At 44.1% G+C, this 14,066-nt stretch overlaps 2 protein-coding genes across 2 annotated transcripts in view; one reads left to right on the forward strand and one right to left on the reverse strand.

Moving 5' to 3' along the window:
• LOC310670718 (macrophage mannose receptor 1-like) overlaps positions 1 to 14,066 on the reverse strand; it is a 225,773-nt gene that overhangs the window by 133,635 nt on the left and 78,072 nt on the right. The gene's annotated exons all lie outside the window — the stretch shown is intronic.
• Positions 1,844 to 3,742, forward strand: LOC310672925 (vomeronasal type-2 receptor 26-like; the record flags this gene model as incomplete). The annotated part of the gene is made up of 3 exons (XM_083430609.1): positions 1,844 to 2,231; positions 2,430 to 2,556; positions 2,850 to 3,742. The coding sequence occupies exons 1-3, from the start codon at positions 2,043 to 2,045 to the stop codon at positions 3,740 to 3,742; spliced, it is 1,209 nt and encodes a 402-aa protein (XP_083286735.1). The 5' UTR covers positions 1,844 to 2,042.

The raw sequence follows: 14,066 nt of genomic DNA on the forward strand, positions 1-14,066 counted from the left end.
CCTCCAAACCAAGCCAGAGGGCCATGGTGGGAAGCAGAAAGATGGACCTTGAAATAATACAACCATGGCAGGTATGATCCTTTCTCTGGCACATTCTCAACCCTGAACGGGGATTCAGAAATTAAATTCTGGTTAAGGGATATATTCATGGTGGGGTTGGTGGGGATGTTCTGAACCCATTGTTGTTGTTTAGTCGTTCAGTCGTGTCCGACTCTTCGTGACCCCATGGACCAGAGCACGCCAGGCACTCCTGTCTTCCACTGCCACCCGCAGTTTGGTCAGACTCATGTTTGTAGCTCGGAGAACACTGTCTAACCATAAATGAGACAAACCCATTTTGTCAAGTTCCCAGGGCCTCACACGTATACGTGAACATTTAACTGGACACTGCCCAGGCTCCTGGCACCATCTCCTTTTATCCTAACAGGAGATACTTCATTACTTACAGTGACACCTTGTATTTGGGCAAGAGTCCAGGGGGCCAGAGAGCAGCAGCTGGAGCAGGAGGTGGAGGGGCACCCAGATGCCACGGGGTGGCTTACTACACTTTGAAATGAAATGATTCTTAAATTCCCTTGTCACACCTGTGTGTGACACCTAAGACCATGAAATACTGAGCCCAAAATTGTTTCAGGATATCACTGCCTTGGGCATCCGATTAGTGATCATTTTTAAGCTGCGGGGAGGGGCAAGCAAGGGAGGGGGTGGAAAGCCAAGGTAGGGGCAGCCCCCAGGGCATCCCATCCCAAGCCCACTTTGCTGTGATGTGTCTGCTTTGGGCTAAGGGGAAAGAGACAGGAGGAGCCCCTCCAAGACTGGCTAAATTGCAGTATATCCTCCTCCAGCTTCCTGAGAGGCACAGTGAGGGAAGCACACGTTCCTTTCCAGCTCTTTTTTCAGACACTAAGCTGTCTACAACCATGTACTTAATCCAGCAAGACCCTTTTTAATTCCCTTCTCATGCATTTTGGTGCCTGTCTTCTCACCGTCCCCTTTTCCAGTGAAGCCCGATCTGCTCTTGTTTTGATGATGATGATGAAGAAGATGATGATAATGATGATGCTACTCCTCCCATCTGATAACAGTATTGAAGAGCAATGCTGGAACATGTGTATGAAAAGATAAATCCTTTCCTGTAGGCACTTGGCACTTCTTAGCCCTCCAGCTTCCACTCGTCTTCCCCCAAGTGTCTCCACCCAAATCACTTTCCCCAAATGTGCACAATCTCCTCTTTCAAATGGCAGATGCAGGGCTACCAGTGGTTAAGAGCCAGTGTGGTGTAGTGGTTAAGAGCGGTAGTCTCGTAATCTGGGGAACCGGGTTCGCTTCCCCGCTCCTCCACATGCAGCTGCTAGGTGCCCTTGGGCTAGTCACACTTCTTTGAAGTCTCTCAGCCTCACTCACCTCACAGAATGTTTGTTGTGGGGGAGGAAGGGAAAGGAGAATGTTAGCCGCTTTGATACTCCTTCAGGTAGTGATAAAGCGGGATATCAAATCCAAACTCTTCTTCTTCTCTACCCCACCCATGAAGGTAGACTGAGGCAGCCCTGGGAAGCAAGGCTTCAGGTGGGGGTGGATGACACTTTCCTGTTTTGCCTCAGGTGGTAAAATGGGACAGATCCCTGTTCCTGGGCTGAAGGGGTACAGTTACAGGTGAGTTCGTTTCTCAGCCTGCACCCCATATGCTTAAAGGACATTGAGTAAATGTGTTGTAAAGGGTGCCACCTGGTGCCCCGATTTGGATGGCTCTTCCATTCTAGAATGGGACCACACACCCTGATCCTACTACAATGTTATAACCACACTGGCTTTCATTCATGATTCTAATTTTAACATGCAATATATTAATGACTCTAGCTATGCTATTTCCCAGATAAGAGTCCCATCTGAGTCTCTGGGACTACACCTTGGGAGACTAGAGTTCTTAGTGGCCAAGGCTCATGTACACTACCTTGTTCCTCATTTGCTAATTGTGTGTGTGTTTCCCTGTACCATTTTAGCTGCACTCTTTCCTAAGAAACCTCCACCTTTACAACTTTTCCATGGACGGAGCTTATTGGGATGAGAATGGGGAGCTGGCAGCTGACTTTGTCATTGTCAACTGGGTGGAGTTTCCCAATAATTCCCTTGTTGGGTTGAAAGTTGGGAGTGTAAAGAGACCAGCATCTCCAGAGAAAATCAAGTTTGCCATTGACCGAAATGTCATTGTGTGGCCCAGATGGTTCAATCAGGTGCGTCAAATAATTAATCACAACTTATTCTCTTTGATACATCCGACCAAGCAATACAATGCTATTGACCAGGCAGCAGCAAACTGCTTATTCTGCAGTTCTAACCTAATTGTATGATTCAATCCTAGCTGCACTCTATGGCTCCTATCCACAAAGTCCTAACATCTTCTGCTTGATGCTTTTTCTCATTTTGGCTAGAATGTGCCTCTTTCAAGGTGTACCGAAAACTGTCGTCCAGGCTATGCCAAGGCCATTAAGGAGGGAGAACCAATCTGCTGCTATGCTTGTGTTGAATGCATGGAAGGAACAATCTCCATTCAGGAAGGTAAATGTCCCTGAATGGATATTTTAAAAGATGCCTTTTCATAGTGGAAAATCACTTTCAATTCTAGTCATTGGTACCTATGGAGGGGGAGCTCAATGGGATATGCTGGCCCATAATACTTTTATTCTGACCCCAAACTATAGCCCATGATTGCATCAAGGCAAACCTACAACCCAAAATACAGTAATCAAATAAGAATCACAGTATAATATAGTTGGTGTGTAGTAGACTATGGAATATGATGGCAATAATATTTATATTGGCAACACTGAGGTCACTCTTGTGTTTTTCAGATGCAAAGCATTGCAACAAATGTCCAGATGATCAGAATTCCAATCTACACAGAGATCAGTGTGTCCCCAAGATTATACATTTCTTGTCCTATGAAGAACCTCTGGGGATGATCCTGGCTTCTTTTGCCCTGCTTTTGTCCCTCATCGCTGGTTTTCTTTTGGGAATCTTCATTAAACACTTTGACACCCCAATAGTCAAGGCCAACAACCGGGACCTCACCTACTTGCTCCTCGTCTCCCTCCTGCTCTCCTTCTTGTCCTCCTTCTTATTCATCGGTCGGCCCCAGAAGTGGACCTGCCTTCTCCGACAAACTGCCTTCAGCATCATCTTCTCCGTGGCCGTGTCTTCCCTGTTGGCAAAGACCATCACGGTGGTGGTGGCGTTTATGGCCACAAAGCCAGGGAGCCAGATGAGGAAATGGCTGGGCAAGAGCTTGGCCAACTGCCTGGTCTTGTCTTTTTCCAGTGTCCAAGGGGGCATCTGCATGGTCTGGCTGGGAATGTCTCCCCCCTTCCCAGACTCCGACATGCACTCCCAGCCTGGACAGATCATTCTGCAATGTAACGAAGGCTCTGTTGCCATGTTTTATTCTGCCCTTGGCTACATGGGCTTTCTGGCGGCCGTCTGCTTCACGGTGGCTTTCCTAGCCAGGAAGCTGCCTGGGGCCTTCAACGAAGCCCAGCTGATCACCTTCAGCATGCTGGTGTTTTGCAGTGTTTGGGTGTCCTTTGTGCCAGCCTACCTGAGCACCAAGGGGAAATATATGGTAGCCGTGCAGGTCTTCTCTATCTTGGCCTCCAGTTCAGGGTTACTGGGTTGCATCTTCATGCCCAAGTCCTACATTATTGTCCTGAGGCCAGATCTGAATAAAAAGGAACATCTGATGGTATGACATATAAAATAGTACTTTTTTGGCATAGCACTGCAATAATAAAAAAAAATGAATGTGAACTGAGTGTTCATTTCCCAATATTGCCAATCTAACATCTTTCCTCCACGTCAATCAGAAAAGAAACTGATCTTTAGACATAATGAAAGTGGGATGGTGACATGACCTTATCTCTTAAAGATTTGCAATCTCAATTTTTGCAATCTGAATCTAAGTAGAATCATGTTAACATTACTGGGTTTTCCATGTTATTCCTTGAAGGAGAACTACCTGAAAATGATTTATAGATGGTATTTAACTCCGAAAAGACTTGCTAAAATGTGTAAGTCCTAATCAGATAAGTGCTGGAGATGTAATGAGGTTAGAGTATGTTTTATCATATGTTGTAAAAGGAGGAAAGAGTGCTGGGAAATTATATATAATGAATTGGAAAAAAATGTTTAGAAGTACCTTACCAAAATAACCAGAATCCTTTTTGTTGAGTATAATTAGGAGGAAATTGTTTAGTTCATGTAAAGTATGCAGTGATTAATGATGTGCAAAATGAACCACGGAAAAAGAAGAAGGGAAGTCATTGATTTAAGGATGTCTAAATGAATATATTGAAATGCAAATTAGAAAAAATTAATAAAAATTGCATTAAAAAAAAACACATTGGGTTTTATTCAACTAATGCCCATACAGTTTTGAAGGATCTGATCTTAGGGTGGAAATGAAAACAGCACTGAGGAGATCACTCCATCAGCTCAAGTGTCCTGATGAATGACCTATCCCAGTGGTGGCGAACCAAAAAGGGCATTCAGAGCCCTCTCTTTGGGCACACACGCCATCACCCCAGCAGGGCCGTAGCTTCCATGCTTGGGGCTGAGGAGGGGAGGAGGGCTCGCGCCGTCCAAAGCCTGTGGCCACAGGGCCTGGTGAGCAGTGAGGGGCTGAGCAGGCATTGACTTTTGATGTGCCAGGGCCTCCCCCCAGTCTGTTTTTCCTACTCGGGAGTAAGCCGCCTCTACTTCAGTAGGGCTTAACTCCCATGTCAGTAAGCATATAAAGACAGCAACCCAAGAAGGGGCTGCTGGGTTTACATGTTCGCTGGGCCTTCCCACGGACACCAACAGAAAAATTCATTCCATGGAGACTGCGATCAAACGGCAGCCGAAGAGATGGCAAATAATAATAATAATAATAATAATAATAAATACTTTATACCCCACCCATCTGGCTGGGTTTATTTATTTATATATATTTGTATGTTTATTCATTTATTTGTATATTTATTTATTTATTTATTTATATGTATGTATGTATGTATATGTATGTTTATTTATTTATTTGTATATTTATTTATTTATTTATTTATTTATATTTGTATGTGCTCAAATTAAAAATTGGGAGAGGGTGGCTCTTACTACAGCCCTCCAGTGATGAATAATGGCCAAAATCGTGGAACCTTCTGGAAGAAAATGTATTTCCGAGGTTTGGTGGCTCATTACACCACTTTGTTTTGGAGTAATACCTGTGCTTTCTTTCTGTGGGGATGCACGGAGACGTATACCCCATAACATTTTGTGAATTTAATGGGAGAAGAAATTCGCTGTATTTCTTTTCCCTGATTTGAACTGTATTTATTTCCCCCAGTGGTGATCTTCTTGTGTCAAAATGAGAGTACCCCTAAACATTTTTTAAGAAAATAAGCACTCAGTTATAATACCATAAAATTATATATTAATGGAAAGATAATTTAATGAAGAATGTACAGTGGTACCTTGGGTTAAGTATTTGTTCTGGAGGTTCGTTCTTAACCTGAAACTGTTCTTAACCTGATGCACCACTTTAGCTAATAGGGCCTCCTGCTGCCGCCGTGCCACCGGAACACAATTTCTGTTCTCATCCTGAAGCAAAGTTCTTAACCCGAGGTACTATTTCTGGGTTAGCGGAGTCTGTAACCTGAAGCGTATGTAACCCGAGGTACCACTGTAATGCAGTAACTTTCATGAAGGATTATTTAATACAATAGCAGTCATAAAAATATACAGGTGAAAATGCCATGTTGGCACTTTGTGATGAATAAGTGGGTTTCGGGTTGCAGTTTGGGCACTTGGTCTCTGAAAGGTTCACCATCACTGGTCTATACTCTAAACAGGATCAGCAAATCGATGCTAATCTCCAAATTTGCTTTAAGATGTTGAAGGTTATGAGGCTGTGCTAATCAGGAGCTGGAGGGTTCAGTCTATGCCATCCTTCCATTGCCTTCTTAGCTAAGAAACCCAAGCATGGGTCAGTGGAGAATAAGCATTTGGAAAAGAAAGCAATACTGAGAGCCAGTGTGGTGTAGTGGTTAAGAGCGGTAGTCACGTAATCTGGGGAACCGGGTTCGCGTCTCCGCTCCTCCACATGCAGCTGCTGGGTGACCTTGGGCCAGTCACAGTCTCTCAGCCCCACTCACCTCACAGAGTGTTTGTTGTGGGGGAGGAAGGGAAAGGAGAATGTTAGCCGCTTTGAGACTCCTTAAAGGGAGTGAAAGGCGGGATATCAAATCCAAACTCTTCTTCTTCTCTTCTACTGGCTGCTAGGACCATCAAGGTGTTGGCTGCGTTGCCCATGGATCTACGATGGGCAAGATATTGCAGAACCTGCCCCTCTCTTGGTGCTGAGGGGGTGGACCGGGCACACATGGCACCAAACTGCAGCACAAGACCCCTGTTCGAAGCTGCGGGTGTGTGGCTGGAAGTGAAGGTCACAAATTCTTCCCAGGCCTTTTTATAAGATCAAAATGTGGATGGCAATACAGAAGCCATTACTCCATGGATCACTTTGCGCTGCCAAGATTCCAAAGATGGTCTGGAAAAGGGTCTGGGTCCTGATAAGCCTCTGGAGCCAGGGCATGGAAGCGTTCCATCTAGAAGCAAGACAGGGCATAAGCATTGCTGTCCTCCAACCCAGGGATGAAATTGGCGGTGAAGGAAAAGTTGGCCTGCAAGCAAAGGAGCACAAAGACACACAGAAGCCCCAATACTAGGTCCGAGCGTGTTGATTGCCGGTTGATAACATTGACCACGGCCTGCCTGTCCAACCAGAATCCTATCCGATGATTCCGAAAAACCTCGGCTCATAGGTGAATGGCAACCACAATAGGAAAAAATTCAAGGAAAGAAAATCGGGGGTGATAGCAGCAACCTGCCAATGCTGTGCGTACCACCTGCCTCTATACTAGACGTCAAAACCAAGGGAACCTGCCGCGTTGGAGTGCACCTGGAGGTCATGCTGAGTGGAAAGAATGTCCTACGAAAGAGAAATGGCATTGTATTCCTCAAGGAATTTGAGCCACACCGCCAAATCTGCTTTGACTGCCTTACCCAGGCAGACCCTGTGATTAGGCGACCTCAAGTTCAATGTTAGCCGTGCACGAGGGGCAGAGAAAGCTCTTCCCGGAGCTATCACCCTGCAAGAAAAGTTCAGGTGATGAAGAAGTGACTGGACTTGCCATAACATCACCTTTTAAAGATGTAGGTGCTGCATAATAACCTCTCGCAGGGTTGCTTTTTTTATATATATATATATATAATTTTTATTAATTTACAACAAAACAAAACAAACAAAACATACATTCTTTTCACATTTCGCATTTCAATTTCTTAGTCTTTGATTTTTGGACTTCCTTCAGCTTTTCCGTAAATCTTTCATAGCCATTATTAATTTCCGCATTTCTTTTTTTACCCATTGTCATTAGCTATATTTTCTCCTCACCTTCCTTTTGACAATGTCTCTCATATATTCACAGTGCTCTTTTAAAACCTTCTAGCGTTATTTGGCCATCACTTATGTTCTCCAGATACTTAACAAATTTCCCCCAGTTTTCTGTAAACTTTTGGTCTCTTAAGTATCTAATCTTTCCAGTCATTTTGTCCAATTCAGCATAGTCTAACAACTTGGATCTCCAGTCTTCCATTGTCGGTATTTCTTGTTGCTTCCATCTTTGTGCCAGTAGTACTCTTGCTGCAGTCACTGCGTATTGGAAAAATTTACTGTCTTTTCTCTTAATTTCCTTTCCCAAAATACCTAATAGAAAGATCTCTGGTTTCTTTGTAAAAGTATATTTCAAAATCTTCTTCAACTCGTTGTATATCATTTCCCAGAAATCTTTCACTCTCTTACATTCCCACCACATATGGTAAAAGGAACCATCTTTTTCTTTACATTTCCAACACTTATTACAAATCTTATACATTTTTGCCAATTTTACCGGTGTAATATACCACCTGTAAAACATTTTCATAACATTCTCTTTCAATGCCATACAGGCAGTAAATTTTAAGTTCTCCTTCCATAATTTTTCCCACTCTTCCAACTGAAAATTGTAACCAAAATCTCTGGCCCAGTGAATCATAACCGATTTTACTTCTTCATCTTTTATATTCCATTCTAACAGCAAATTATACATTTTTGACAGAGTTTTGCCCTCCTTGTTTACTATTTCTGACTGGAATGTTGAATCTTTATCTGCATAGCCCCTTTCTCTTACATCTTTCCTGAACATTTCATTTACCTGATAATAGTGCAACCAGTCATAAACATACTTTTTGACTTGTTCATATGGTTTCACTTTCCATTTTCCTCCTTCTTTCACTAATAGTTGGTTATATGTTGCCCAATCACCTCTCATATTGGTTCTCTTGACACTCATAACCTCTAATGGTGATAGCCAGTGTGGTACTTTAGGTTCCAATAGGTTTTTATACCTATCCCAAACTTCAATTAATGGCCCCCGGAAAATGTGGTCCCCGAAACCTTTGTGCACTTTTTTCTTATCTTTCCACAAATACGCGTGCCAACCAAATCTATTATCATATCCTTCTAAATCTAACAGTTCCTTGTTCTCTAGTTTTATCCATTCTTTCAACCAGCAAAGACATGACGCCTCATAGTATAATTTCAAATCAGGCAGGGCGAAGCCTCCTCTTTGTCTTATATCTGTCAAAAGTTTAAATTGTATTCTCGGCTTTTTGCCCTGCCATATATATCTTGAGATCGTTCTTTGCCATTCTTTAAATAGACTACTCCCCTTAATTATGGGGATAGTCTGGAACAGAAACAACATTCTTGGCAACACGTTCATTTTAATTATAGAAATTCTTCCCCAAAGTGAGAATTTCATTCTTCCCCATGCTTCCAGGTCCTTCTTAATTGCATTCCACACTGGTACGTAATTGTTTTGAAATAAGTCGATATTTTTCGGAGTTAGCCATATTCCCAAGTATTTCACCTTTTTAACTGCCTCTATCTCAATTTGTTGTTGCATTGTATCGATTGCACTTTGATCCATATTTTTTACAATCATTTTGGTTTTTTTCTTGTTTAGCTTGAAGCCTGCCACTTCTCCAAACTTATCCATTTCCTCTATAACTTCTTTAGCCGTCGTTGTTGGCTCTTCTATTGTTACTACCAGGTCATCTGCAAACGCTTTAATTTTATATTCATTTTGTCCTATCGTTACCCCTTTTATATTTTCATTTTGTCTTATAGAATTTATAACACCGTTATAAATAGTAATGGCGAAAGCGGACATCCCTGTCTTGTTCCTTTAGAGATTTTCAATTCTTCTGTAATAACATTATTTATTATAAGTTTTGCTCTCTGCTCTGTATAAATTGCCTTAATTCCATTGAAGAACTCTTCACCAATTTCCATATGTTCTAAATTTCTCAACATAAAGTCCCAAGCTATATTATCAAATGCCTTTTCGGCATCCACAAACATCATCATAGCTTGTTTATCAATCCTGACAGACAGATATTCTATTATGTTAATTACATTTCTTATGTTATCTTTCATCTGCCTGCCTGGAAGGAAACCAGCTTGGTCTTTATGAATATAATCCTGTAATACTCTTTTCAATCTTTTCGCAAGAATCCCTGCAAATATTTTATAGTCTGTGTTCAACAATGATATCAGTCTATAATTTTTAACTTGGGTTAAGTCTGAGTCCTGTTTTGGTAAAAATGTAATAAATGCTTCTTTCCAAGTTTCTGGGATGTCTCTTTCTTTTAAGATGTTGTTCATAACTTCTTTCAACGGTGTTAGTACAATAGACTTCATTTCTTTATAATATCTGGCGGTGAATCCATCTGGCCCTGGAGCTTTCCCCCTTTTCAAATCTTTAATAGCTTCCTTTATTTCCTCAATTTCTATTGGGGTATTTAACCACTGTTTTTTCTCAGTCGGGATCTTTTGCACCTTTTTATCTTTTAAATATCTCTCAATTTTTCTCAAGTTGTTTCTTTCTTTCTTTTTATATAGTTCTCTATAATAATCCAAGAACCCTTTTCTAATCTCTTTTGGGTTGACTATCTCTTCTCCTTCCATCATAATTCTGTTTATTGTACTTTGTTCTTTCCTTTTTTTAATTTGCCAGGCCAACCATTTGCCAGATTTATTTGCATGTTCAAAATTATTTTGTCTCAATCTTTTGATGTTCCATTCTACCTCTTTGTTTATTATCATTGCAAATTGGCTTTGTAATATTTTGATATTTTCTCTTGCCTTTTTATTGTTCGGATGCTTAATTAATTTCTGTTCATTGTCCATTATTTGTTTCAGAATTTCTTTTTTACCTTTTTCCTTATTTTTATTCTTAATTGAATTCTGTTGGATAAAAAATCCTCTCATTACTGCTTTACTTGCATCCCAAACAACATTTATTTTTGTTCCTTTATTACAGTTGTCCACAAAGTATTCCGTCAATTTCTTCTGTGCTTTTTCTATAACTTCTTGGTCGTCCAATAGATAGTCATTCATCCTCCATCTGAAGGTTCTTTCTTCATATCCTTTCAATTCGAATTTTATTGGGTTGTGGTCTGAAATCACCTTCGGTTGAATCTCAATTTGTTGGGTTCTTGGGGTAAGTTCGGTTGAAATCCAGATTTGGTCTATTCTAGACATCGACTGGTTCGGTTCAGAATGATAAGTGAATTGTTTAACCAATGGGTGTCTAAGTCTCCAAATGTCTATCAAATTCAAATTCTTTATCATCGAAAAAAATGATTTCGGTAATTTTCCTTCTTTACTTGCTCCTTCTCTGAGTCTATCCATCTCCAGTGAAACCACTCTGTTCATATCCCCCATTATTATTATTTTCTGGTCCATATATTCAAATAGTTTTTCTTCCAAAATTTTGTAGAACTCAGTCTTGTTTCCATTAGGTGCATAGATCCCGACTATGATTAAATTTTCTCCTTGCCATTTGATTCGAACCGCGATTATCCTTCCGTCTTCATCTTTAAATATTTGTTGGGCTTCGATTTTGTTATTTATATAGGTGACCACCCCTCTTTTCTTTTGTTTGTCTGAGGATATAAATTCATTTCTGTCAGGGGTTCAGGAGCAGAGGCACAGGAGAGGGAGGAAATGGAGAGCGAGGGGGAGGAGTCCGAAGGAAATGTCAGCGATGACAGCGGTCCGAGGTCTCTGAGTCTTTCCAGTGAATCGGAGGATTCACAAAAGGGGGCTCCCATGGTCAGGGCAAGGGGAGTGCCCAGGGGGGCACTTCAGGAAGAAGGGGCCAGAGGAGACTCAGAGAGCAGCAGTTGGAAATCCGGACCAGCGTCCACACCAGAGTGCAGTAGGGGGGAGGAGTCCCAGGCATCGGGATCAGGCGGCGCGCTACCAGCGGGAGAACAGGAGGCAGTATTGACCACGCCTCCGTCAGGGAGCGAGGAAACGGTCAAGAGGAAGGTTAAACGCGCGCGCCAAGTTCAAATATACAGGAGGGCAGCACAGTTGGCAGCCCGGGTAGGGAGCCAGGTCCTAAAGCCCGCCGAAGAGAGGGGGAGGAGTCAGGGGGGTCAACGTCTGCGTCGGAAGAGTCCAGGAAGGAGGAGACCCCGGGGGGTAGCAGGACCCAGAGGAGAAAGGAGAGAAGGAAGAGGTGGAGTAAGATTAGAGTCTTAAACTGGTGTACAGGGGGTGGAGACTCAGATGGAGCTTCGCCGGTCTAGACCCTAGACGTAGAGCTGGGGCGCTGAGGCTTGGAAATGGAAACTATACTTCAATAAAGACTTTGATACATTACTACCGGCTAGCGTTGGTCCTCTGTGAGCTGGGACCAGGAGCCAGCTCTGACAGTAAGCTCCATCTCATTGAAAGTTTTGGCACCAAGAACCTCGCAACGTGAGTCGACGCAGCGAGGCCAGAGGAGTGGTGCTTCGAGAGCTCACACAAATCAGGCAAGATGACTGCAGAACAGCAACTGACAGAACTGCGAAATGCAGTGACTCAACTCAACGCGGAGGTACTGGCCTCCAAGAAAAGGGAAGAGGAAATGGATGCCGCCTGCAGAGATCTCCGAGCCAGGTTGGAAGTGCTTACTACACTGGGGCAACCGGGACCCAAGTCAGAGGGCATTGGACTGGGGAGAAGGGGAGGCAGTCTGGTATCTCATTTCGACGGGAGTTTACAGCAGTACCCCAACTTCCGAGCAGACCTGCTGTTTGCGCTGGATCTGCTAGAAAAAGACTTTAGAGATGAGCGAGAGAAAGTGGGGTTTATCTTGTCCCATTTGCATGGGGAGGCCAAAACGTGGCTGAGGAATTTATGGAGAGATAATGATCCGGCGCTCCAAGATGCGAAGGCTTTCATTAAAGCGATGGATTCGTGTTTTTTATCAAAGATAGACATCGATATTGCCAGAAGAGACATACACGGGCTTAAACAAGGCAGAGCCAGTGTGAGGCAGTACCATGCACGCTTTTTTGGATTAGTCCATGCGTTGGGATGGGAGAAAGATTCTGCTCCAGTGAGAGACCTCTTTTGGGAAGGCTTGAATGCCGATGTAAAAGCTGAGATTGCAAGGGGGGAGAGACCAAAGAACACTCAGCAAGTGGTCCAGAGGGCGCTGGAGATTGGGGTGCGTCTGGAAGAACGTCCTTGGAACAGAGAAGAAGGACGTTGGGGACGGGCACCAGCCAGAGCACCTCCCTTCTCTCCCAAAGATGCAGCGCGTGCGCAATCCACACCCTCGCAGGGAGGGGGAGAAGAACCGATGGAGATTGGAGGTGCCAGGGCTCAGTCAGCTACCAGAGCCCTAACACCGGGAGCAGTCAAGACGAAGCCTCCTAGAGGGAACAGGAAGTGCTACATCTGCGAGAGTGCTCAGCACATGGCGAAAGAGTGTCCCCAGAGGCTCCACAAGCACACTGCAGCCTCGGCAACAGTCACAGATGCAACTCAGCAGAGAACACCACAGCAGGGAAACGACGGAGTCTGGCTGGACGAAGAGGCACTGGGGTCCAGCCAGACAAGTCAATGAAGCAATCCCCAGCAATTTTGCAGCCCACAGACCCCCTCCCACCCAAACCAGTGGTGCAGCTTACAGCGTCACTCCAACTGCCCAATGGACGCACTCTGGAAGTGCCAATCACCATTGACTCTGGTAGTAACGCAGACTTTATAGGACTGGACTTTATTCAACAGCACAACATAACACTACTGCCAGCCACGCTGCCTCTACAGGTTGTCACGGTGGATGGCAGGGAATTGCTGGGGGGGCAAGTGGTGCAGCAAACGCCTCCCATGGTGATGCAAATTGGGAATCACCGAGAAGTCATCAGCTTCAATGTCACCCGCCTGTCGGACACGCCTGTAGTATTGGGCATGAGTTGGCTGCACAGGCACAGCCCAGCTTTGGCGTGGTACCAGCGCCAACTGACCTTCGGTTCCTCTTACTGTGCGGAACATTGCATCCTGCCTAGCCCGGAAGGGGAAGAGGATGACCAGCAGCTACGATTAGGCACGCTGCAAGCAGTGCCACTCAAGTATGCAGCGTTTTTGGAGGTTTTCTGCGAGAAAGAAGCGGACAAGCTGCCTCCCCACAGGCCCTATGACTGCAAGATTGACCTCCTGCCAGGGGCGACGCTGCCAACCGGGAAGCTGTATTCCATGTCTGAAGACGAGCTGCAAGAACTCAGGGAGTTCATAGACCTCAACTTGAAACGCGGCTTCATCCGGGAGTCGAAGGCAGTGGGGGGCAGTCCTGTATTCTTTGTGAAGAAGAAAGACACGCCCCAAAAGAGGCTTGTAGTGGACTTCAGGATCTTAAATTCCAAGACCAAGCCCACGGCCTTTCCTATGCCCAAAATAGACGACCTGCTCGCAACGGTAAGGAAAGGACGCATCTTCACGAAGTTGGACCTGCGAGGGGCGTACAACCTGATTCGCATACGGGAGGGCGACGAATGGAAGACTGCCATGTTCACGCCCCTGGGCACCTATGAATACAGGGTCATGCCTTTTGGATTACAAAATGGCTCTCACTGTTTTCAAGCCTTCATGCATC

The sequence above is a fragment of the Podarcis tiliguerta genome (genome assembly GCF_965153285.1).
Source record: "Podarcis tiliguerta genome assembly, chromosome: 2".
NCBI lineage: Eukaryota > Metazoa > Chordata > Lepidosauria > Squamata > Lacertidae > Podarcis > Podarcis tiliguerta.